Raw genomic sequence first — 24,673 nt, forward strand, 5'->3', positions numbered from 1 at the left:
ATTACTCTGCCCTACCATGGATTAACTCTCAGGAATCTGAGCAGATTAATAGGGATGAAGAATATCTTTCAGTGGTCACAAGAAGAGTAAACACAAGTAAATATAGAGAGGAAAAGAGAGTGGTTGATGGAACTATGTATAGTGACATACTATACTATGTAAAGTGATAAAAGAGGGCTGCAATTAGAAAAAAAAGATTACACGGCACCTGGGTGGCTCAGTGGTTAAGCGTCTGCCTGTGGCTTAGGTCCTGATCCCAAGGTCCTGGGATCGAGTCCCACATCAGGCTCCCTGTGGGGAGCCTGCTCCCCCCTCTGCCACTCTCTGTGTCTCTCATGAATAAATAAAGTGTTAAAAAAAAAAGATTACTCATTGGGTATAAAGATGAAGAAGATAAAGTACATTCAAATTCTAAAATTTTAAGATTCTGATTTTTATATGAAATTCTATATGACTGAAGTGCACAATCAGATGTCAGTAGAATTCTTTTACAAAATATAATTTAATAACAGATGGAGCCAATTTAAAAATTCAGAATTAAAATGAGTATCACCAAGGTGCCTAGCTGACTCAGTCAGTAGAGCATGCAGCTCTTGATCTCAGAGTCATGAGTTGGAGCCCCATGCTGGGTGTAGAGATTACTTAAATAAACTTAAAAATATATATTTATTAAAAAATAGATGTCATCTTAGATGTCTGTAAGTTATATGACAAACTATGAAGAAAGTGAAAAAACGTCAACTATCCTATAAAGGAAACATCCACATATCAGTGAAGTCAAAAGACTGCAAAATCCAGTCACGTAAATAAGCTGGGTAGACACTGCAGATTTCTGTGGGCAAAAAAACACTAGGTAAAATAAACTCTGAAAATAACATCTTTAGTTCATCACACATATAGTGGTTATAAAAGTCCTCAGTATGACACTGGAGATAGTGCAAGGAACTGCTCTGGATTTTGGTAGCTCTGGATTTCATATATGACCAAAACTTCTGTACATAAAAGAAAACAAAAATTCAGTTACCTGGATTGGGAACACATCTTCGAATTTTAGGAAGATTTGGAATTAAGTAGTATGTAAAGTTCCACTTCTATGATGACAGGGAAAGTGCTTCACAGACCCAAAGCCCAATGAAATAAGCAAAGCTGATAAAAACACTCACCTCATAGGGATACATGGACCACCTATGTTTATAGCAGCATCATTTACAATAGCCAAATTATGAGAGCAGCCCAAGTGTCGATGGATTGATGAATGGATAAAGAAGAGGTGGTATATATACACACACACACACACACACACACACACACACAATGGAGTATTATTCAGCAGTAAAAAGAATGAAATCTCACCATTTGTAACAACATGGATGGAGTGAGAGCATATAATGCGTATCACAATAAGTCAGAGAAAGACAAATGACCATATGATTTCACTATTATGTGGAATTTAAGAAACAAAACAAAGCGGGAAAATAAGAGGGTGGGTGGGTAAACCAAGAAACAGACTTAATTATAGAGGACAAACTGATGGATACCAGAGAGGAGGTGATAAGGAACTGGGGGAAATAGGTGATGGGGATTAAGGAGGACACTTACGATGAGCATGACGAGCACCAGGTGATGGATGGAATTCTGGAATCACTAAATCATATACCTAAAACTAATATAATACTGTATGATAACTAACTAGAATGAAAATTAAAAGTTTAAAACAAAACAACAAAAATGATCATTGAAAGTCTCTGGAGACTGTCCTAGTAGCACATCCAAAGGAAGAAACATTATTCAAGAAAATCTACTAAAACTTGGTACTGGGACAGTCTGGCATCTGAACCATAACCAATTTCTGACATTGCCCCAGCTCAAGTTCACAAACTCCACTCCAGGTAGGTGTGGCCGCAAGAACAGAGCTCCCTCTCAGCTCCTCATCGGGGATTACCCCATACGTCACAAAAAAGGTAGGCCATTTCTCATCCCCTCCAACCCTAAGAGAAGAGGTTACATTCCTGGTGAGTGTGGCCAAGAGCAGAGGCTGCCTTCCTCCATACAGCCTCCACCTATAGAAGAGAAGCTTCACCATAGTGCAGGAGGCTGGCAATGCTGGAGCCCCAAGCGTCTTCAACCAACCTAGTTTGCCCTCAGGACAAAAGTTCTATTCCAGAAGCAGCGAGGCTATTGCTCAACCCTGTGCCCAGAATAGTGGCTAAGACAGTCTGCCCAAGACAGGCAGACTATAAGAAAACAGGGCTCTAAAGCTCTTCCCCCAAGGAACTGAAATTCATTTGAAACAGAGTGTGAGCAAATTCAAGCTTCCATGTGCTTTCAAAGATAATAACTCCCCTTAATGAAGACCAGTAAGCTGTATGATAAACCAGCAAGAACCTAGGGAAGAGACAGCTAAGAAGTGCACACCTGCAGTCAGAGCAAACCTCAAAGAGGGGGCCTCAAAAGCTATCCCTGCCTGAATGTAACGGGATCAGGCTGAGAAATTTACAGCTGAAGGCACTGTACGAAAATGACAGGACAATCAGCTAGTAATTAGTGGAGCCTAACAAGCAGGATGTGATACCAAAAGAAGAAGGCAGCTCAAGAGAAAGATCTGGAAAAGAGGTCTTCAAAGAAAATCCTGCTAAAACCATGTGATAGTGGTGATGTTTGCACAACTCTGCTAACATTAATAAAAACCTCTGAGTTGTATACCTTAAAAGAATGAATGCCATGGTATGTGAATCATATCTCAATACAGCTGTTGTTTTAAAAAAAATGTAAAAATGCAGTGGAAACAGAATGTTTAACCTAATTAGTAAGAGAGAGGCATTTTGTTACTACTTAGCATCATGTTTTCTGAAGGTGGGCTTCCTTCCCTACAGTGTTAAGCTGCAGGAGGGCAAAGACTTTGCCTTTTCACTTTTCACCCCAGCACCTAGCACAGTAAATACTGTGCTATCAATAAATACTGTTCAATACATGAAGGAGTAGCTTTGCTCTTCCCCTTGCTCCACCTTGGGATGCCTTTCTTCTCCTACACAATTTCTTATCCTACCTCTTCATTGTCTAAAATACCAAATATTGATCTCCCCTTCATTTCTTCCCTAATACTTGAGCAATTAGTTTGTATTATAAATGAAATTCAGAATCTCAGATCTCCCTTTGCTGTAATTTGTGATCATTCTGGCCAAACAACAATACATAAGGGGCAAAAATATTTACTGAAGGAAATATTTATTTTTAAAAAACACAGCATTTTATGAGTAAAAACCATAACTATGATTTAAGCTAAAACTAATTATTTTGGCTTCTACTTTGACAGGCTCATAAAACATCATTACCTATTTATTTTAAAGCATGTTCCCTTTATTAACCTAATTCTACTTCCAATTAGCTCAAACTAATAAAACTATAGTACTTTAAAACACTTTGCATTCCAACTGATCAACTTTATGTTTAGCAAGTTACTTTACAATATAAATTTGTGCTTATTTACTACTTTAACAGCACTTTTTCTCATAATTTCCTCTTTGACAATGGTCTGCATATGCTACTCTGGTGCCTAGCTGTTCAAACTGTCAAACCATCTCTTACCACTGCTGGATAAGTAGCAGAGTACTTGTTCTCCTCATTCTATGTTTTTTTTTTTTTTAAGATTTTATTTATTTATTTGAGAGAGAGAGAGAGAAAGAGAGAGAGAGCACAAGCAGGGGTAGAGGCAGAGGCAGAGGGACAGGGAGAAGTAGACTCCCTGGTGAGCAAGGAGCCCAACATGGGGCTCCATCCCAGGACCACGGAATCATGACCTGAGCTGAAGGCAGATGCTTAACTGACTGAACCACCTAGGTGCCCCTCTCCTCATTCTAAAACCTTTTCCAGGGGCACCTGGGTGGCTCAGTGGTTGAGCGTCTGCCTTTGGCTCAGGTTGTGATCCCAGGGTCCTCAGATGGAGTCCCACATCAGGCTCCCCACAGGGAGCCTGCTTCTTCCTCTGCCTATGTCTCTACCTCGCTCTCTCTCTGTCTTTCATAAATAAATACATAAAATCTTTTTAAAGAATAAATAAATAAAACCTTTTCCAAAGAACAAAAAAGTCTTGCTATATCCAAACTTAACTCTAGGAGGTTTAAATATTTTAAATTGATAATGGATTAAATAACTTATAACTTCAACAAATTTTTTAAGATTTTGTTTATTCATTCATTCATTCATTCATTCATTCATTCATTCATTCGAGACAGAGAGAGAGACAGAGACATAGGCAGAGGGAGAAACAGGCCCCCTGAGGGGAACCCAATGCAGAATTTGAACCCAGGACCCCAGGATCACACCCTGAGCCAAAGGCAGACACTCAACCACTGAGCCACCCAGGTGTCCCAACTTCAACCAATTTTTTTCAAATATTTACTGCACACTTGTGTGCCAGACATTAGACACTTGGGACAATAAAACAGACAAAATTTCCTGCCCTCATGGAACTTATTTATTCTGTCTGTGCCAGAAGGAATTTTTTAAAAGATCCTTGCTTCCTATGAACTTTACAGGTGATAGGAAAATAAATACCAAACAACTACACATCAAAACTGATTATTTATTTATAATAGTAAACATTCATTTTGAAATAAAAATCAAGCGTTGCCTGGGGTGCATGGGTGGCTCAGTTGGTTAAATGCCTTCAGCTCAGGTCATGATCCCAGGGTCCTGGGATCGAGGCCCAGCATCGCACTTCCTATTCGGTGGGGAATCTGCTGCTCCCTACCACTTGTGCTCTGTCTCTCAAATAAAATCTTAAAAAAAAAAAAAATCAATCAGAGGATGCCTGGTTGACTCAGTCAGTAGACCATGCAACTCTTGATCTCAGGTTATGAATTCGAGTTCCATGTTGGGGGGGAGAGATTACTTTTAAAAATTAAGTCTTAAAAAATAAATTAATTAAATAAAAATCAAGCTACTTCCAGAATTTATATAGCTCTGAAGAATATTAATATCTGAAGAAATATCAACTGGTCAATTGGGTATAGGTTTAGGGAATAACTATTAAGGTATATCACTGACAAAGTCATTCACTATCTTGCTATGTGATCTTGAGCACATCACAGATTCTCAGTGTCCACCTTCATAAAACTGGTAACACATCAAGTAGATCCTGGAATAGCTCCTGAACTGCAGACAAAGGTTATAAAAATATAATCATTAATACTAGTAGTTTCCAGCTAATTTATAACAGAATGACCAAAGAAGGAGTTGAGATCATTCTGTCTTCTAGATTTGCAATGCTTTGTAAATGGAGAAGAGAGAAAAATGTACAGTGCACTGCAAATGTGTTATAAATACTGTTTTCCATCACTGAGATTTATCTTCTTTAAAATCTATACAACCCAATTAAGGTTAATTACATTCTTAAAATATAAATGGGATTTTCAAATAATTTCCCTGAGGAAATTTTATGGAATAATCTTTTTCTTCTTTTCTCGTTAAGGAGGTAGGAATAAATATGTAGGCTTCCTGTCAGACTCAGACTGACTGGCTTCCTCAGTGAATGCTGTAATACACGGGTAATCTGTCACTCTGGGCACGCTATCTCTGACAGGCTGGAGGCAAATAAAATTATATCTGACATACGGTTAGAGATGCTAGGACTTAAAAAAATCATCTTTCAAAAGTTTAATTAAATTCTTATATCATGTTCACTGAAAGCTATTTTTCTCATCGTACTGACTTTAATCAAGAAAATCTCACATAGGCAAACTTTAAAAATTAGTGAAGAGATTTACAAGAATGACTATTTTTAAAGGATTTCTTTCATCCACTAAACAAAGGCAAATGTAGAACCCAGAAAAAGAGTATACGTCACACTTCCCAGTACTCAACAAAATTTTTTTAGTCCTAATGGAGAGAAAAAGCAAAGAACAAAGAGTTGCATAGCTTTTCAACAGATTAGTTGAATAGATACACTATATTACACACAAAAATGCCAACAACTTTCTAATTTTAAGATAGGCTTTGAAAAACCAAATACCACAGTGCCCTCTACTGTCATTTTAGAGAAAGTTAATCTATAAAATAAACTAGTTTTTAAATTTCTCAAACTATATTCAATATAACCAATGAGAGAAGAAACATCTCCTTTTTACTATAATTAAATTTTTGTATAATAAATACATTAAATAAATTTTCATTTCATAAAGGGAATAAAAACAGTTAACATCTACCATGTCTGACTACTTCAAATATAAATAACAATGATATTCTCATACCTGCCAAGGTTGCTTTTATCACTACCTTATTTTATAACTTCTTCTAGGAGTAAAGGAAGGATAGGCTTAGAAAGAAAAGAAAATCACTGTTAAAAGAGAAAAAATAACTCCATAAAGAGAATGTGTTTTGATGAGACTTTCAAAGACCTGTGCCCCCAGAGGGCATGTCTACAATAGTGATTTCCGAAGTGGATTAAGTAAAATGAGCAAATGGGTCATTACCACTTCTACTTCGAATTAAGCATTACTAATATTTAGTATATGGATTAACACTCCCTCCTTATGCTGATAGGTCATATGGTAATGTGTTAGGATAAGTGAGATCCTGATAGAAAACAAGGCATTCCATAACATGGAGTGTTAACAATAGCACCCACAAAGAAACGACATACACTTGTCAAAGAATCTATATTGAAGAAGTTCTGATCACACAATCACAAATGAGTAAATTTGTGGGAGAGCTGTTTCTTACCTATTCCTACTTCAAGTACTTCATCAGAGTTAAGAAATAAAATCTGGTATGACAATAACATTTTCTATTAAGTTTTTCATTGTAATTCCATTATTGTTAATATACAGTGTTATATTAGTTTCAGGTGTACAATATAATTCCACAATTCTATACATTACTCAGTGTTAATTATGATAAGTGTACTCTATAATCCCTTCACTTACTTCCCCCATCTTCCCACCCGCCTCCCACTGGTAACCATCAGTTTGTTCTCTATAGTTAAGAGTCTGTTTCTTGGTTTTTCACTCTTCTTTTTTCCCTTTCCTCATTTATTGTGTTTCTTAAATTCCACACATGAATAAAATCATATGGTACTCATCTTTCTCTGACTTATTTCACTTAGCCCCATAGTCTGAAGCTCTACCCATACTGTTGCAAATAGCAAGATTTCATTCTTTTTATGGCTGCATAATACTCCATTCTTTTCAGTTTCATTCTTTTGCATGTAGCTGTCCCATTCTCCCAACACGATTTGTTGAAGACACACTTTTTTCCCATTATACTATTCTTTCCTTTGTTAAAGATTAATTGACCATATGTGGATTTATTTCTAGGCTTTCTATTCTGTTTCATTGATCTATGTGTTCATTTTTGTGCCCATATCATACTGATTACTAGGGATTTGTATTATAACCTGAAGTATGGATTGTGATACCTCCAATTTCTTCTATTTTAAGAATGATTTAACTATTCAGGATCTTTCATAGTTCCATATAAATTTTAGGATTGTTTGTTCTAGTTCTGTGAAAAATGCTGATATTTTGATAGTAATTGCATTAAATCTACACACTGCTTTGGGTAGTATAGACATTTTAACAATAATTGTGCTTCCAATCCATAAGCATGAAATCCAACTTCTTTTTGTTGTCTTCAATTTCTCTCATCAATGTTTTATAGTTTTCAGAGTACAGGTGTTTCACCCCCTTGGTTAAGTTTATTCCTAGGTATTTTATTATCTCTAGTACAGTTGTATATGGGATTGTTTTCTTAAATTCTCTTTCTGCTGCTTTATTTTCAGTGTATAGAAATGCAACATTTCTGTACATTGATTTTGTATCCTATGCCTTTACTGAATTCATTTATTAGTTCTAGCAGTTTTTTGGTAGAGTCTTCAAGGTTTTCTATATACAATATCGTGTCATCTGCAAAGAATGAAAGTTATACTTCTTCCTCACCAGTATGGATATCTTTAATTTTTCTCGTCTGATTGCTGTGGCTAGGACTTCCAGTACTATGTTGAATAACAGTGGTGAGAACGGACATCCTTGCCCTGTTTCTGACCTTAGGGGAAAAGCTCTCAGTTTTTCCCCATTGAGTATGTTAGCTATGGGTTTGTCATATAAGGCCTGTGTTATATTCAGTTCTATTTCCTTCTAAACCTACTTTGTTGAGGAATTTATCATGAATGAATAAAATCAAATGTTTTTTCTGCATCTATTGAGATGATCATATGTTTTTTATACTTTCTCTTATTGATGTGATATACCACATTGATTAATCTGCAAATACTGAACCACCCTTGCATCCTGGAAATATTTCCCACTTGATCATGGTGAATGATTTCTTTAATGTATTATTGGATTCAGTTTGCTAATACTTTGTTGAGGATTTCTGCATCTATGTCCATCGGACATATTGGCCTGTAGTTCTCTTTTTTGGTAGTATTTTTAGCTGGTTTTGGTAATGCTAGCTTCACAGAATTAATTTAGAAGTTTTCCTTCCTATTCTATTTTTTGGAATTGTTGAGAAGAATAGGTACTAACTTGTCTTTAAATGTTAGAGAGAATTAACCTATGAAGCCATCTGTTCCTGGACTTTTGTTTACTGATTTGATTTCATTGCTGGTAACTGGTCTGTTCAAATTTTCTACTTCTTCCTGCTTCAGTTTTCGGTAGGTATATGTTTCTAGAAATTTATCCATTACTTCTAGGTTGTTCAATTTTTTGGCATATAATTTTTCATAATATTCTCTTAGTCTTGTTTGCATTTCTTTGGTATTGGTTGTTATTTCTCCTCTTTCATTTGTGATTTTGTTTGAGTCTTATCTCTCTCTTTCTCTCTCTCTTTCTCTTTTTTATGAGGTTGGCTAGAGGCTGATCAATTTTGTTGATCTTCTTTGAATAGTAGATCTTTTCAAAGAACCTGCTCCTGGTTTCATTTATCTGTTCTTCCATTTTTTAGTTTATGACAGTAACTTTAAAAAGCAATATAAAGATTAGTTGAACGTGGATTCACATCTTACTGCCTTTAACAGTGAACCCCACCATATATATACATTATGCCTCAAAATAACAGGTAATGGTAGCATGACTCCATCACAATATGCAAAACATTTTTAAATGGTTTATTTCAACATTGCCTCTTCCTTTTTAAAATCTTGTGTGTGTGTGTGTGTGTGTGTGTGTGTGTGTGTATGGTTTATGAGGCACATCATACATTAATATACAATAAATACACACAACCATAGAAAAAATATCTATTAGAATTTCATCCTAAACTTTTTAACTAACTAGTGGTATGTAATCAACTTTGGAATCACTGGCCTAGAGATAAGCTTGTTCCAACTACAGAAACTATAATCAAGAAAATTTTTAGTAAATTTTATTACATATAAGAAGCCTTAAGTAGAGCCAGATGCCTGGATAACAAAGCCTTGTGTCCAGACCAATGACTACACAGAACAGCTATATAAAGCCCCTACCAAAACTTCAATGACAAAGTGACAAATCAGCTAAGACTGAGAATCTTAAGTAATCATAAGTAATCATCTATATTGCTATCATACTATTTACTTTCTATTTTCTTTTATAGAAACATAAACAAATACAAAAATAACAAAACAACCTTCTTAGTAGCAAATTAAATCACTCTTTCCTCTGCAAACTTTTATTTTATGATTTCATAATTTGTCTTAAATATTACTTAGATATATTTGCACTTACACTCAGTTGACTACAAATTTTGGAGGAGATAATCTCTCAATCATTTTCTATGGCCCAACCTATACATTTATTGGAAACTGGATATTGAACTAATAATGATTGAATGAATAAAGAATATCCACATGATTTATCAAAGTGAGCTTCAAGGTCTGTGTGTAACAGAATTTTATTTCTTATCCACTGGCCAAGGAAAGTCAACTGCATGAATGTCCACCCTGACAAGCACGCAGTTAAATACTAAAGTCTCAAGGACCAGCTTTCCTCATTAAAGATGTTTTACAAAGAACAGTACAGAATTAAGAGATCACATTACTAAAAACATCTTCATTTTGTTTATTCTTTCTTCTTCTTTTCCTTACCTAAAAACTGTATTTTAAAATACAGATCCTTATATAGCTGATTCATTAAGGAAGTATTCCTCCTAATTTTATATAAAATTAGGACTCTCAAGAGACCTGAGAATTTTCTTTGATATAAAAGAGAAAATATAAGGTTTAATTTACTGATGCTTACATACTTTTTTTTTTTAGCTTTCATTTATTTATGATAGTCACAGAGAGAGAGAGAGGCAGAGACACAGGCAGAGGGAGAAGCAGGCTCCATGCACCGGGAGCCTGATGTGGGATTCGATCCCGAGTCTCCAGGATCGCGCCCTGGGCCAAAGGCAGGCGCCAAACCGCTGCGCCACCCAGGGATCCCTGATGCTTACATACTTAAGGGACTATAATAATGCTATGGAGTAAGTCACTGATTTTGATGTACCTAAAAAAGTGTTTTTCATCAATGTAACATTTATTTGTGGTTGGAAAATGAATACCTTGGAAAGCCCAGAATAACAAAATCTCCATCATGAGGCAATTTATTTATAGTGACCACAATACATAGTGAGCACAATACATGTAACATTATTTACTTGCCCTTAATCTCTAAATCTAGAAAAACTACTCTAACATGGAAAGAGTTAACTAACTCCAAAATAGACCAATTTCATAAATAATAATAATGATATTTCATGGAGGAGGAAAAAAAGAGGGAGAATAGGGGAAGAAAAGGGAAAAGGAGGAAGGAGAAGGTAGAGGAAGAGAAGGGAAGAAAATGAGGAAAGAATGGAGGGAAAAGATAAAGAGGAAGAATTTTTTAATTTATAATTTGAGAGAGAGCATGCGTGCATATGTGAGAAGGCGGAGGGACAGAGTGAGAGGGACAGAAAGAATCTCAAACAGACTCCAGGCTGAGTGCAGAGCAAAACACAGGGTTCGATCTCATAACCCTGAGATCAAGACCTGAGCTGAGGGATCCCTGGGTGGCGCAGCGGTTTAGCGCCTGCCTTTGGCCCAGGGCGCGGTCCTGGAGACCTGGGATCGAATCCCATGTCGGGCTCCTGGTGCATGGAGCCTGCTTCTCCCTCTGCCTGTGTCTCTGCCTCTCTCTCTCTCTCTGTGACTATCATAAATAAATAAAAATTAAAAAAAAAAAAGATTTTTTTTAAACTCTTCAATTCAAAATGTCTACAAGTAATTACGAATATACGGTTAAAGACACAAGAAGTAGGAAAAGGCTAAGCCACAGGAATCCACTAGTATCATGGAAAAAACAGCAGAAGAGTAAATAATTCAAACTTAGAAGACAGGCAAGACAGGTATTTAAGCTGGACCCTGAAACAGAATAGCATCTCAGACACCAGGGATGAGGAAACAGCATTTGATACAAAGGGAATAACAGAACAAAGGCATGAATTAGAACACAAAAAAACATATTTTGGGGGATTAGTTCCAGGTAGCTGGAGAAGAGGGTATGGGAAGGGTATAATGAAGAAGAAATGTGCAAGGCTTTGCAAGCCACATTAGAGCCTGGACTCCATTCTTCACCTGAAATACAAGCATGGAAGGTCTCCAGGAAAGGAATAAACATAAGCATACCCAGATGTTAAAAATCAAATAAGCTTTTTTGAAAAGGAGCTGGAAAACAGTTTGAAAATACCCCAAAAGGCAAACATAGAAATACTATGCTACCCAGCAATTCTATTCCTAGGTATATACCACCAAAAAAATTGAAAACAGGAATTAGAACAGAATCAGGCGTACCAATGTTCATAGCAGCACTATTCACAAGTGTCCATCAACAAGTGAATGGATAATAGATAAGCAAAAAAAAAAAAATACTCAATAAACAAAAGTGATATATACGTACAATTCAAACATAAAAAGGAAAGAAATTTTGATAAGCTATAATATGAATGGAACCTGAAAACATTATTCCAAGTGAAATATTAGACATAGAAAAATAAATACTATATGATATAAAAAGGATCTGGAAAAAGAAAATTCATAGAAATAGAGTAGAAGTTACCAGAGGCTGGGCTGGGGGGGATGGAGGATGGGAAATGATTATTTAATGGGTACAGAGTTAACGTCAGAGATGATGAAAAAGTCTGGTGCACAGATAGTAGTGATGATTATACAATATTATGAATGTATCTAATAATGCTGAGTTATACAGTTAAAATCATAAAAATATCATAAAAATTGTAAATATTGTTATACATATATTAGCACAATTTTTAAAAAAGAAAGAGAGAGTAGCCTGCCAAGTAACATGTCTACATAAACGAACAGGTCAGATATTTCTCCCACAGGCTAATCCCTCTCAACCTTTGCAAAGTCCAAAGACTCCTCCTATAACTTTTCTTTTTTTCCCCCCTAACTCTAGAAGACTTGTATTTACTTCATTTCACTGCTGCTTTTTTTCCCACAGCATTCCCATTAGGCTTCCAGCAGAGAAAAACCAAAAGAAAGGAAAAAAAAACAAAAAACAGGGGAAAACAAAATAAATTCCTATCAGTAATATCTTCAAATTTGCCATTCTGACTGAAAAAATGAGGACCTATCAACAGAAATAAGAAGCTGACCTTAGCCAAGTAAAGGATTTAAGAAATAAAAGCTCAACCTTAAAAAAAAAAAAATAGTAATTAAAAATCCCCTTTCCCAAAATAACAATAGCCAAAGAAAAGGAAAAAGAAAAGAATCTATGGATTTGAAGACCACAAATAAACACCTCACTGGAAGTATTTATTATATGTAGCAGGAAAACAAGGTTAGTTATACTGTTTGCTTCCTTTATTACAATCCTTTATTAAGTGGTGTAATAATAGAAGTAGGAAAGCTAAAGCAGTCTGCCCCTTACTAGTTCCTTCACCTTGAGGGTCTATAAAAGGGAATAACTATTAAAATCACAAAGTTGTCTCATGTATTAAATAAATTACGTATATAAGAGCACTTTATAACCTGTGAACCCCTTTTAAATGATACCAAATTTTGGACTAGATTATTTCTGAATATTTTCTCTCACTATATAAGTACGAACATAACAATGAATTATTAATTTTGGGCAAATGTACTTTAAAAATTAATGTGCTTTGATGTTCTTTGAAGAAAACTTCTATCCATTGGAGGGTAATGATATAATTCTTATTTTTCTTAGGGAAAATAAATCAAACATTTAGAAAGCTCTAATGCGGTTTTTAAAATTGGTCACTCCTCTTTGGAGACTTAATTAAGAAAAAAAAATCCCTCTTGACATATATCATCTTTGCTCAACTTTGAACATAAGATTAGCTTGCACAGTAATTTGTAAATCAGTTAGCTTTCCACATATATTACAAATTAACAACTTCAAAGAATAAATATATTTTCTAAACCAATAGGAAAGAACATATTAACTTAATACTTTTCTCTTAGGAATACGATACTTTTTTTTGATATGAACAAAGAATTAAATTTTTAAATTATCTAATTTTAATCTAAAAATTATCATCAAGAATTAGTTGACTTTAAATTACCAAAATAGTTTGTTTTCTAAACCTAATTGCTGATACCAGTTCAACACTCTTAATATATCCTAAACTAATTGCCTTGGGAATCATCATTTTTCACTTGTACCTACCAAACTCGTAGGCTGATTTACTTTGCTGCTTAAGCAGACCAGCCATAATGGTAAATGAGACCTAGAATCAAAAAGCAAATGCCTACAAAGGGCAGGTAGTTAATAAGAATGAATCAAGCAGGAATAGCTAGGAGCTTCAGTGCCCTGGACAGATCACACCGGACCCAACGTCATAACCAATGCTCAGCTCAATCAATTACTGCTCCAAAAGGTGGTCCCTGAGCTGCTAGATCTTCCTATTCTCACAGAAGCCAGAAATCTGGATTTTTTTATATATATAAAACGTCTTGTTTTTCAACTGTTAGAACTAATTTAAAAATGTAAAACACCAGTTCAAAACAAAACATCTGCTGGCTGCCAATGTGTGTGGCTCTTGCATTCTTCTTAAACATCTGCAGTTTCCCCTCTGTCCCTCTTTCATGATTTTATCCCCACCACCTTTTTCTCCAGAATATGCAAACCTAAAGAATAAGGAAAGATTAAGATGTGGAATCAAGGAGCTATATGTTGCTAAAAGGTATGAACCAGGAACTAGAAGATGAGTAAGTTCTAAAAATCAAATACACAGTAATAGTGATTATAGTCACAGTAATGTATGATATATAGACCTCCCTCGACTTATGACAGGGTCACATCCTCATAAATGCATCAAGTTGAAAATATCCTGAGTCACAACACATTTAATACACCTATCCTACCAAACAGTCATAGCTTAGCCTAGCCAACGTTGCTCAAACATGCTCAGGACACTTATCTACTGTTGGGCAAAATCATCTAACAAAGACTATTTTTACTAATGCTAAATATCTCATGTAACTTATGGATTATCGTACTGAAAGTGAAAGACCGAATGACTGGCTGGGCAAAGAATGGTTTTAAGTGCATTGGTTGTTGTTCTCCAGGCTACGTAGTTCCCTGCTGCCACCCAGCATCATGAGAGAGTATCATACTACATGTCACTAGACCAGGAGAATGCAAAACTTCAAAAATCAAAAGTACTGTTTCTATTGAATGCATATTGCTCCTGCACCCACACCACCGTAAAGTCAAAAAATCCTAAAATGAACCATTGTGAGGCAGGGACCATCTATACTTCAAATTTTCTGAGACTAGATCTTAAATCTTCTCACCAGAAAAGAAAAAAAAAAAAAAGGATAATTATGTGACCAAAGCTAACACTACCAGTGCTAATCATACTGTATCATAAAAATGCATCAAATCCACACAATGCATAGTTGAAACTTAGATAATGTTATGTGCAAATTACACCTCAATTTTTTTTTAGAAAAGGAGCTAGAGAACACTAAAGCTGGGGTATCTTGTTACTAAGCTTTAAGTAAACATACTTAAGTTTTAAAAATATGAAAATCAGGGTGCCTGGCTGGCTCAGTACAGCATGAGGGTTGTGAGTTCAAGCCCCAGGGTGGAGCCTACTTTAAAAATACATATGGGCAGCCCGGGTGGCTCAGCGGTTTAGCGCCGCCTTCAGTCCAAGATGTGATCCTGGAGACCTGGGATTGAGTCCCACGTCAGGCTTCCTGCATGGAGACTGTTTCTCCCTCTGCTTGTGTCTCTGCCCCACCCCCCCCCCCATGAATAAATAAAATATTTTTAAAAAATAAAAATACATACATATATACATAGTATGAAAATCAGAGCTACTCTTGCAGACTTGGTGGCTCCACTTTAACTAGTGATAGTGACTACATCTATCTACTCTGCCAACAAAATCATAAGACTTTTGCAGCAAACATGGAGCTAGGTTAAGTGCTTGCTGAGCCCAGGAGCCAGGCAGACTGGAGCTGGAGACCCAACTCTGCTACTTACTTGTTACCTCTACCTCCTCATCATTAATTTTTTTGTTTTACTCAAGTATGATTAAAATACAATGTTTTACTAGTTTCAGGTGTACAACATAATGATCCAACAATTCTATACATTACTCAGTGCTCATTAAGTGTAATCACCATCTGTCGCCATGCAACATTATTATATTATTGACTATATTTTCTATGCTGTACTTTTTAACCCTATGTACTTATTTATTTTATAGCTGGAAGCCTGTACCTCTTAATCCCCTTCACCTATTTCACCCATCCCCCTTTAACCTCCCCTCTGGCAACCACCATTTTGTTCTCTGCATTTAAGAGTCTGGGTTTTTTTGTTTATCTCTTTGTCCACTTGTTTTGTTTTTTTAGATTTCATGTACTGAAAACATATGGTATTTGTCTTTCTGTCTAATTTATTTCACATGCCATTATATCCTCTATGTCCATGCATGTAGTTGCAAATGGTAGGATTTCAGTCTCTTTTGGTCATGTAATATTCTATTTCAAATACATATAAACATATACATATTGTATAAGATTCCACTTACTAGATATAAGATTATCTATATCTTATATCTGTATAAGATATAATCTATATAAGATTCTCTATTCCACTATACATACCATATGTATGTGTACACACACCATATATCCTTTATCCCTTTCTCAATTGACAGACCCTTTGGTTGTTTCCATACTTGGCTACTGTAGATAATGCTGCAACAGATACGAGGTGCATATATATTTTCAAATTAGGGTTTTCACTTCCTTTGCATAAGAATCCAGTTATAGAATTACTGGATCAGATGGTATTTATGTTTTTAATTTTTTGAGGAACCTCCATCATGTTTTCCAGTTTCTGCACAAATTTACATTCCCACCAGCAGTGCACCAGGGTTTCCTTTTCTCCACATCCTTACTGATACTTGCTATTTTGCAACTTTTTAATTTAATTTTACCCCTTCTGAAAGGTATAAAGTGGTATCTTTCATTGTGGTTTTTGATTTGCATTTCCCTGATGAGTGGTTTGATCATCTTTTCATGTGTGTGTTGGCCATTCATATGTCTTCTGTGGAAAAATATCTATTTAGGTCTTCTGCCCATTTTAATCTGATTATTTGGGTTTTGGTTTTTTTTGTTTTTTTTTTTTTTGGGTGTTGCACCTACTCCATAATTTCATACTTAACCATAGGGGCACCTGGCTGGCTCAGTCAGAGGAATGTGTGACTCTTAATCTCTGGGTCATGAGTTCAAATCCCACATGAGGTATAGAGATTTCAAATCCCACATGAGGTATAGAGATTAAACAAAAAAACTTCTTAAAAATTTTTTAAATAAAAAATAAAAGCTAACAACAAAACCAACACTAAAATTGTTGTCATGAAAAATAAAATCTTGCATATAAAATACCTAGGCCTTGTAGGTGTGCAAGCCCTTGCTGTTTCCCTTCCTCAATTAAAAAATACTGGGTGGTCTGACATTATTCCATTATTCTAAGGATCAATGATTTGTCAGTGATTTCTAACTCTTATCCTCAGGCTCATGGCAGTAATTATAGAAGATATAAAAGTATAATTAAGATGTCTCATTTCTTTACTAGAATGAGGCTCGAACTCTTCTCAGTCAAGACTTTTATCACTATATCACAAATCAGTCTGTGTTTTTTAATAAAATAGAAATTATTATAGCTAAAAGTCACCTGATGAAATCACACTTGTGACAACCATTCAAATATTAAAAATACTCCAGGGCTTAGTTTGGTGGATTCTAATACATTTGGCTGAATTCTTCTTAACCTCCCTAACACAGATTACCTGGCCCTTCCCAATGCAACCACCACTAACCTCTATAGCTATCTCCTCTCCTTCCTTTCCAACAAGCTCTCTAAACACACTCTTTTCTATACTCTGTACACCTGTACATTCTGTTTACTCAACAGGAACACACTTCTAATAAAATATGTATCTAGCAATAACAAACCAGTTTGGGATTTTTTTTAAATATCCTGTTCATGTTGAAGAGATCTTATACTTCCAACTAGCAAGCTTCTGCTCTAAAGTTAAACTGTTTGGACTGGCTGAATAAAACCAATTTTTGGAACTCCCTAGGCTATGACAGTTACATGTTTAGAGAAAGGAATACTGTTTTAAGTAAATGGCCAAATAATTGATATTTGCTGGTCACCCAAATATAAGAATGCATTTCAGGGGCTCCCTGGGTGGCTCAGCAGTTTAAGCACCTGCCTTAGGCCCAAGACCTGATCCCGGAGTCCCCGGGATCGAGTCCCATGTCAGGCTCCTTGCAGGGGGCCTGCTTCTCCCTCTGCCTGTGTCTCTGCTTCTCTCTCTCTCTCTCTCATTAATAAATAAATAAAATCTTTTTTTAAAAATGCATTTTAGTTTTAAAAACTATTATAAGCATAAATGTAGGTAAGTTCACCCAGGGCAGTAAAATTCCAAGAGCTTAATGAAATAAAATATAAAGAGCCATCAATTAGTCATATTTCACTAACAACACCTAAGTATTCTCTGATTTCTAGAACTGTAATCTAACCAATTAAAACAAGCAAAATACATACTATGCCAAGGCAGAGAAGAGTTTTTAAAAGGTGTAAAATTTCACTAGAAAAAGCAAAATGCAGAATTGTTGGAATGAATCATAATCCTAAAATATTAACTAAATGTAACTGAAAACAAGCTAATATCCACATCATTTTTATTTTTTAAAAAACAGATTGGGGGATCCCTGGGTGGCTCAGCGGTTTAGTGCCTGCCTTTGGCCTAGGGTGTGATCCCAGGATCCAGTTCCACATGGGGATCCCTGTATGAGCCTGCTTCTCCCTCTGCCTGTGTCTCTGCCTCTCTCTCTGTGTCTCTCATGAATAAATAAATAAAATCTTAAAAAAAACAAAAAAAAAGGCAGATTAGGTTAAAGCCTTACGCTTTAAGGAGGAATGAAAAGGCAAAAAGAACTTTTAGGGCAATAAAAATACTCTGTATTATACCATAATAGTGGATATTATAAAGTGTTATTATAAAGTTGTCCAAAATCAAAATATATACAACACCAGGGGTAAACCCTAATGTAAAACTACAGACATTGAGTTACAATGACATTCATCCAATTTAGCAAATGTACCCCCCTGGCAGGGGATGCTGATAATGGGCGAAGTTACCTAGAGGTGGGGGCAGAGGATGTATAGGAGATCTCTGCTCCTTCCATGAAATTTTGCTGTGAATCTAAGACTTCTTTAAAAAATAAAGTCTATTAGGGGGTAGGGCAGTGGATTAGAAAAACTATAAATCTTCGCTAAATGTAGGAGACTAATCTTCTTTATAAAAAACTATATACAGCATTTATAATGAGCAATTCTGAATAGACTAAAAACTACATGATAAAGCTGGCATGATAATTTAGCCTTGCATTTATACTTGAAATACTTTTCTATCAGCATCCTATTGAGATACCTTTGCATCATTGTTAAGTGGTTCTCCTAACACTTTTAGGGAACTTGTTTAAATAAACTGTATTCACATACCCTTTCTGTTCAACTATGCAGTCCCGGGCATCTGGATGGGTCAGTGGTTGAGCATCTACCTTTGGCTCAGATTGTGATCCCGGGATCTGGGATGAGTCCCACATCAGGCTTCCTGCAGGGAGCCTGCTTCTCCCTCTGCCTATGTCTCTGCCTCTCTCTGTGTCCCTCATGAATAAATAAATAAAATCTTTTAAGGGGATCCCTGGGTGGCGCAGCGGTTTGGCGCCTGCCTTTGGCCCAGGGCGCGATCCTGGAGACCCGGGATCGAATCCCATGTCGGGCTCCCGGTGCATGGAGCCTGCTTCTCCCTCTGCCTGTGTCTCTGCCTCTCTCTCTCTCTCTCTCTCTGTGACTATCATAAATAAATTAAAAAATTAAAAAAAAAAAAAATAAAATCTTTTAAGAAAAAATTATACACAGTTCCTACTAAACACATATTATTCATTCTCCTCCAAAGTCTATCTGTATTGAGTGTCTACTCTCAATAATACAATATAAAAAGATCCTTACACTCAAGATCTCTTCCTCTGAGCTCTTACAAACCAATCCTGGGAAAAGGTCAAAATGTCCAAGGTCAGATACTCCAAGTAGTCAAGTAAAGACATTAAACCAGTCTGTCCTTCTCTCCTTCTCAGAATGCGTTTCTCCTGACTGGATCCTTCTCATCTTTCAACTCTCAGTATATATATTTCAATTATCTCCTCAGAAATATTTCCTGACAGCTTCCTATTTCTGTCACAGAATCCCATTCCTTTGCTTCATTGCTAGTTAGTTTGTTGTTTTTGTTTTTCATTCTGTAACTACACAGTTGGTTGCTGGTTTATATCTGTATCCAGTAACAGACTGAACATCCCATAAGGGCACAAATTCCACTGTATAACCAAGAATCACCAAAGCCTTCAATAAACACTGGTTAAATGAATGCATAGGTCTGGGGCTCAGGGCAAATGACTGGGCTAGAAGTACTGGGGTAGAGGTGATAATTTACCCATGAAAACTGGGAAGATCACCTGTGAAAAATGAGGGGGGTGAGAAGAGAAGAGAATCCAGAATCAGGAGCTGAGGAAGCCCAGCATTTAGAGTTTGAGTGAAACAAGCAAAGAAGACTAGGACAGACAAGTCAGATAAACCACAGGGAAGGGGAATCCCTGGGTGGCGCAGCAGTTTGGCACCTGCCTTTGGCCCAGGGCGCGATTCTGGAGTCCTGGGATCGAGTCCCACGTCAGGCTCCCGGCATGGAGCCTGCTTCTCCCTCTGCCTGCGTCTCTGCCTCTCTCTCTTTCTCTATGTCTGTCATGAATAAATAAATAAGTCTTTTTAAAAAAATAAAAAATAAAAATAAATAAAATAAAGTAAAATAAAATAAAATAAAATAAAATAAAATAAAATAAAATAAAATAAAACAAAACACAGGGAAGCCAGAGACACACGACGTTTCAAGAAGTCAGTATCTAATTGCAGACTGCTGCCAACAGGTCTAGTAAAAAGTAAACAGGGGCACCTGGGTGGCTGAGTGGTTGAGCATCTGCCTTTGGCTCAGGTCGTGATCCCAGGGTCTTGGGACCAAGTCCCACATCAGGCTTCCTGAGGGGGGCCTGCTTCTCCCTCTGCCTATGTCTCTGCCTTTCTCTTGTCTCTCATGAATAAATAAATAGAATATTTTTTTTAAAGTGAACAGAAAAGGATCCACTGGATTTCATCTCAGGGGGTTGACTTTGAGAAGAGCCATGTCAGGGCAGTGTAGGGCATGATGACACACCGCAGAGCTATTCCCTGGTGAGGAAGCAGAGACACCATCTAAGGGTTAAAATTGCAGCCTGAAGAGAGATAGGTGATAGATGAAGACCTTCAGCAATCAAACAAAATGATCCTGAACAACCACAGGGTAGAGAGAACTGTATATCTAAACAGCATGAGCTGTAAACAGGCAAGGGGAAGCAATCCTCACCACCCTGAAATACACTAGCACCCTGAAGAGCAGCAGCACAATGACCAATCCTGAAAGGTACTGTAACAACTGGGCATACTGTGAGCCTTCAATGTTAGCTGCTGTTGCCTGCTTAATACACTGTGTCTTCATCAGACTGTAAGCGTCCCAACGAGGGCAGAGGCGGTGTGTTTTATTGATGCCCGCATTCTCACGACCTAGCACAATACAGATGCCTGGAACGATACAGATGCTCAATAAATACTTCCAAGTGAACTCAGAATTCAAAAGTCATTTTGACTGTCGCTGTTCTCTAATTTTTTTTTTTTTTTAAGATTTTATGTATTCATTTGACAGAGAGAAAGAGCACAAACAGGGAGAGTGGCAGAAGGAGAAGCCGGTTCCTGGCTGAGCAGGTGGCCCGGTACCTGAGACGAAGGCAGAAGCTCAACTACTGAGCTACCCAGGCGTCCCTAATTTTTTTTTAAAGACTACTTATTTATTCATTTATCTATCAATCAGAGAGAGAGAGAGAGAGAGCGCGCACAAGCAGGGGGAGAGGCAGAGGGAGAAACAGGCTCCCGGAGGGGAGCCGGATGCAGGACTCGATCCCAGGACCCTGAGATCCTGACCTGAGCCGAAGGCAGGCGCTTCACCGGCTGAGCCCCCAGGCGCCCCTGATTTCTAATTATTTTTTACCTTTTTTTACTGTGAGAGGACTATGTCACTCGAGCAGTGTTAGCTACTTTAAAGATGGTCATTACCCCTTACTTTTCTGACTCCTAAACTTTCTTGACCGCGAACTCGAGTGGGCTCATCCCACGACAGGCTCAGTGTCTTGCAGGAAGTGAGGCTAACTACTCCTGAACCTGGATAAACGGCTTCTTACTAAAGGGCTGTCCCCGCAATTTTCCAGAGCGACCCCAAGGTCACCGGCGGCGGCCCCGGAGGCGGCGCTCCCCGGGGCGGGGCGGGGCGGGGCGGGGCGGAGCCGGAGCCGGAGCCGCCGCCTCCCCGGACGCGGGCGCTGCAGCCTCCTCCCGAGGCCGCCGCCGGGCCAGGTCCCCGCCCCCCACCCGGCCCCGCCCCGCCCCGCCCCGCCCCGCCCCGCGGTCACCTGCAGCGGCTGCACTGGGGCCTCCGCTGGGCGGGCTCCACCGGCAGCTCCCACAGCGCGTCGGCACAGGCGCCGTCCGCCGCGGCGCCCAGGGAAGCCTCCGCCGGCGCTGTGCGGCCCTCCCGCCGCCCCTCGTCCTCAGGCGGCCGAGCGACGGGGTCCCCGGCTGTTCCCGCCGGTGTCTGCGGCTCCATCGCAGGCGCGCCCGTGCCGCCGTCACGCGGAGTCCTCGCTGCCGCCGGGGGGCGCCACACGCTGCGGAAACCGCCTCGCGCCGCCCGGCGTCACGCACGCAGGCCACGTACGGGGGGCGGGTCCCCGAAGCCCAGGCTCGAGGCCCCGCCCCGCCGCGGAATCGGGGCGCGCCTATTGGTCGGTGCTCAGCGGGCGGGTAGACCTCGAGCGGGGAGGCCAGTGTGGGTTGCCCCGGGGAGCAGGTGCTGGAGTAGGTCAGCCTTTCGGGCCCCGGAGGACGGAAACCCTTCAGCAGGCACCTCAGGCGGCAAACTCCAATGTGCCTTCCTTAGCGTCTCCCCTTTACAAGTGAAAATTAAATGGAATTCTGCATTTTCCACCTTAGGATAGGACTTTGAGAATTAAACCGGTTGAGCGCATGCCGCAGTTGCAGCAGCGAGGTACTTGATGTCCAAGGGCCAACGCAGGACAGGCAGTGCCAACTGCCAAGTGGATGCTCGGCTGGTGCATTTCACACAGATTCTTAAGTAGAAAGAGAGGGAGCTGCATCCTGTCTCTTGTACGCCTTGGTAGTCCTCCCTTGGCTGGCATCAAGCATGCTGTCTTACACTGGACACCAAATGTTTGTTGAATGAGGTTTTTAAGTTATGTGAAGCCTGTAAGATCAGGAAGCAATCAGAGGGCTTTTTTTGTGGGTAAGGAAAAAAAAGCCATCCAAACAGAGAAAGAAAGAAAGAGAGAGAGAAAAGAAAGAAAGAAAGAAAGAAAGAAAGAAAGAAAGAAAGAAAGAAAGAAAGAAAGGAAAGAAAAGAAAAAAAAGAAAAGAAAAGAAAAGAAAAGAAAAGAAAAGAAGAAAGAAAAGAAAGATAATTACGTTACACAAGTATTTACAGCTCCTGGATAACAGCAATCTAACCTGCAGTGTTTTGAGCCAAAATGAACTCCACCTTAGAATGAAAGAAGAGATAGTACTTGCTGAGAATGGGCACTGATGCTTTTCACTTATTAATATAGTATGTTATTTGTACCAGTGTTCAGCATTTTAAAAAAATGTAACTTGACTTTCATCATTTATCTAAGTCTTGAAATCATAATTATTTGATTCCAGACCCAGGAAGGATTAAATATAAAACAAAGTGTCTTCACTACTAAGAGTAATAGAGCAATATTCTGTTTCTTAAAATAACGTGCTTATTTCAGTATGTAGAGGTCTTCAGTCCTCTTAAAACCAAGCTGATGAATAGAATACAGGGCTATTGTTTTTAACTATTCTTCATTCTTTTCCCTGGCAACAGTAACTGTCTCTCTCTTTTTTTTTTTTTTTTTTAGTATCCCACCTGGTGATGAATGTAGAATGGGAGAAAGAACTGAGACATAGGCCAGCTGAAATTGGGAAATAATGAAAACCCAGAGACTGTAGAAAGACAGGTGAATTGGAAAATAAAGAAATATTGGCTGCAGATTTAGGATAGAGAACCCATTCTTTAACTGCCAAAACTAAATTCTCATGTGGCAACCTTTAGACACTTTTCTCTAGTTTCAAGACATGAAATTTTCTCTTAAGCCATTTAAAGTTCCTCCCAATTGTGAGGTATGTGAGGGCATATCAGTCCTGACAGTCTACTTATATTTGGCTTTCCCTTTAACCCCCCTAATCAGATAACTGGTAGTACACTTCAAAGCATCCAAAATCCAATCCATTTATCTCTTCTACTTTTGCCCTGGTTCAAGCCCCCATCATCTCTTGCACAGATTATTGCCATAGACACATAGTGGTCTCTTGCTCTATCCTTGCTTCTCTATAAATCCATTCTCCCAGAGAGCCTGGGCACAGGGAGGGGCAGAGGAAGAAGGAGAAGTAGACTCCCCACTGAGCAGGGAACCTTACAAAAGGCTCAATCTCAGGACTCTGGGATCATGACCTGAGCCAAAGGCATACACTTAACCAACTGGGCTACCCAGGCGCCCCACATAAAAAATTTATTTAAAAGATTTTCATGCCCTAGGAGCCTTCATAAGGGATCAAGACTCAAAGAAGTTGCTGAAACCAACTTGCTTTTACTTTAGGTTGAACAAAGGGAGACAACTGTGGGAAAGTGACTCAACTATGTGGGCAGGCTGAAGCAAGATCAGAATTATTTTAACAAGGATGACTTGTATAGAATTCTCTTGATCTAAACTTCCTATCCTTGAAGATCAGAATGTGTTTGCCTTCTGGCATAAAGAGAACATCTTTCATATAGGAATCTCATCTCCTTTTAAGAAAAAGAAGGAAGATGAGTGTTTTTCTTGTATTTGCTGTCTTTCAAGTGCCTTTCACTCAACACAATCCATATGCCCAAGTGCCATGTTCTGAACTTCTGAGCCAGTAATGGCAAGTTGAGTCTCTGATATGATTCGAATCTCCCCAGCCCCATCTTCCAT

At 38.3% G+C, this 24,673-nt stretch overlaps 1 protein-coding gene across 4 annotated transcripts in view; it reads right to left on the bottom strand.

Moving 5' to 3' along the window:
* Positions 1-22,329, bottom strand: part of DTWD2 (DTW domain containing 2) — a 114,609-nt gene extending 92,280 nt beyond the window's left edge. For 3 of the 4 annotated variants that reach the window (XR_007413895.1, XR_007413896.1, XM_035697063.2), the window contains exon 1: positions 19,011-19,161. Coding sequence is in view for 2 of the 4 variants with exons in the window: in XM_035697063.2 (XP_035552956.2) it covers positions 19,011-19,114 (104 nt within the window). In the remaining 2 variants the exon portion in view is untranslated. Of the gene's footprint in view, positions 1-19,010; positions 19,162-22,054 lie in introns of those variants that run through there. The other variant, XM_025446699.3, reaches the window with a different exon arrangement.
* Positions 22,330-24,673: the final 2,344 nt, after the last annotated feature.

Source organism: Canis lupus, chromosome 11 (assembly GCF_003254725.2).
Source record: "Canis lupus dingo isolate Sandy chromosome 11, ASM325472v2, whole genome shotgun sequence".
Lineage (NCBI taxonomy): Eukaryota > Metazoa > Chordata > Mammalia > Carnivora > Canidae > Canis > Canis lupus.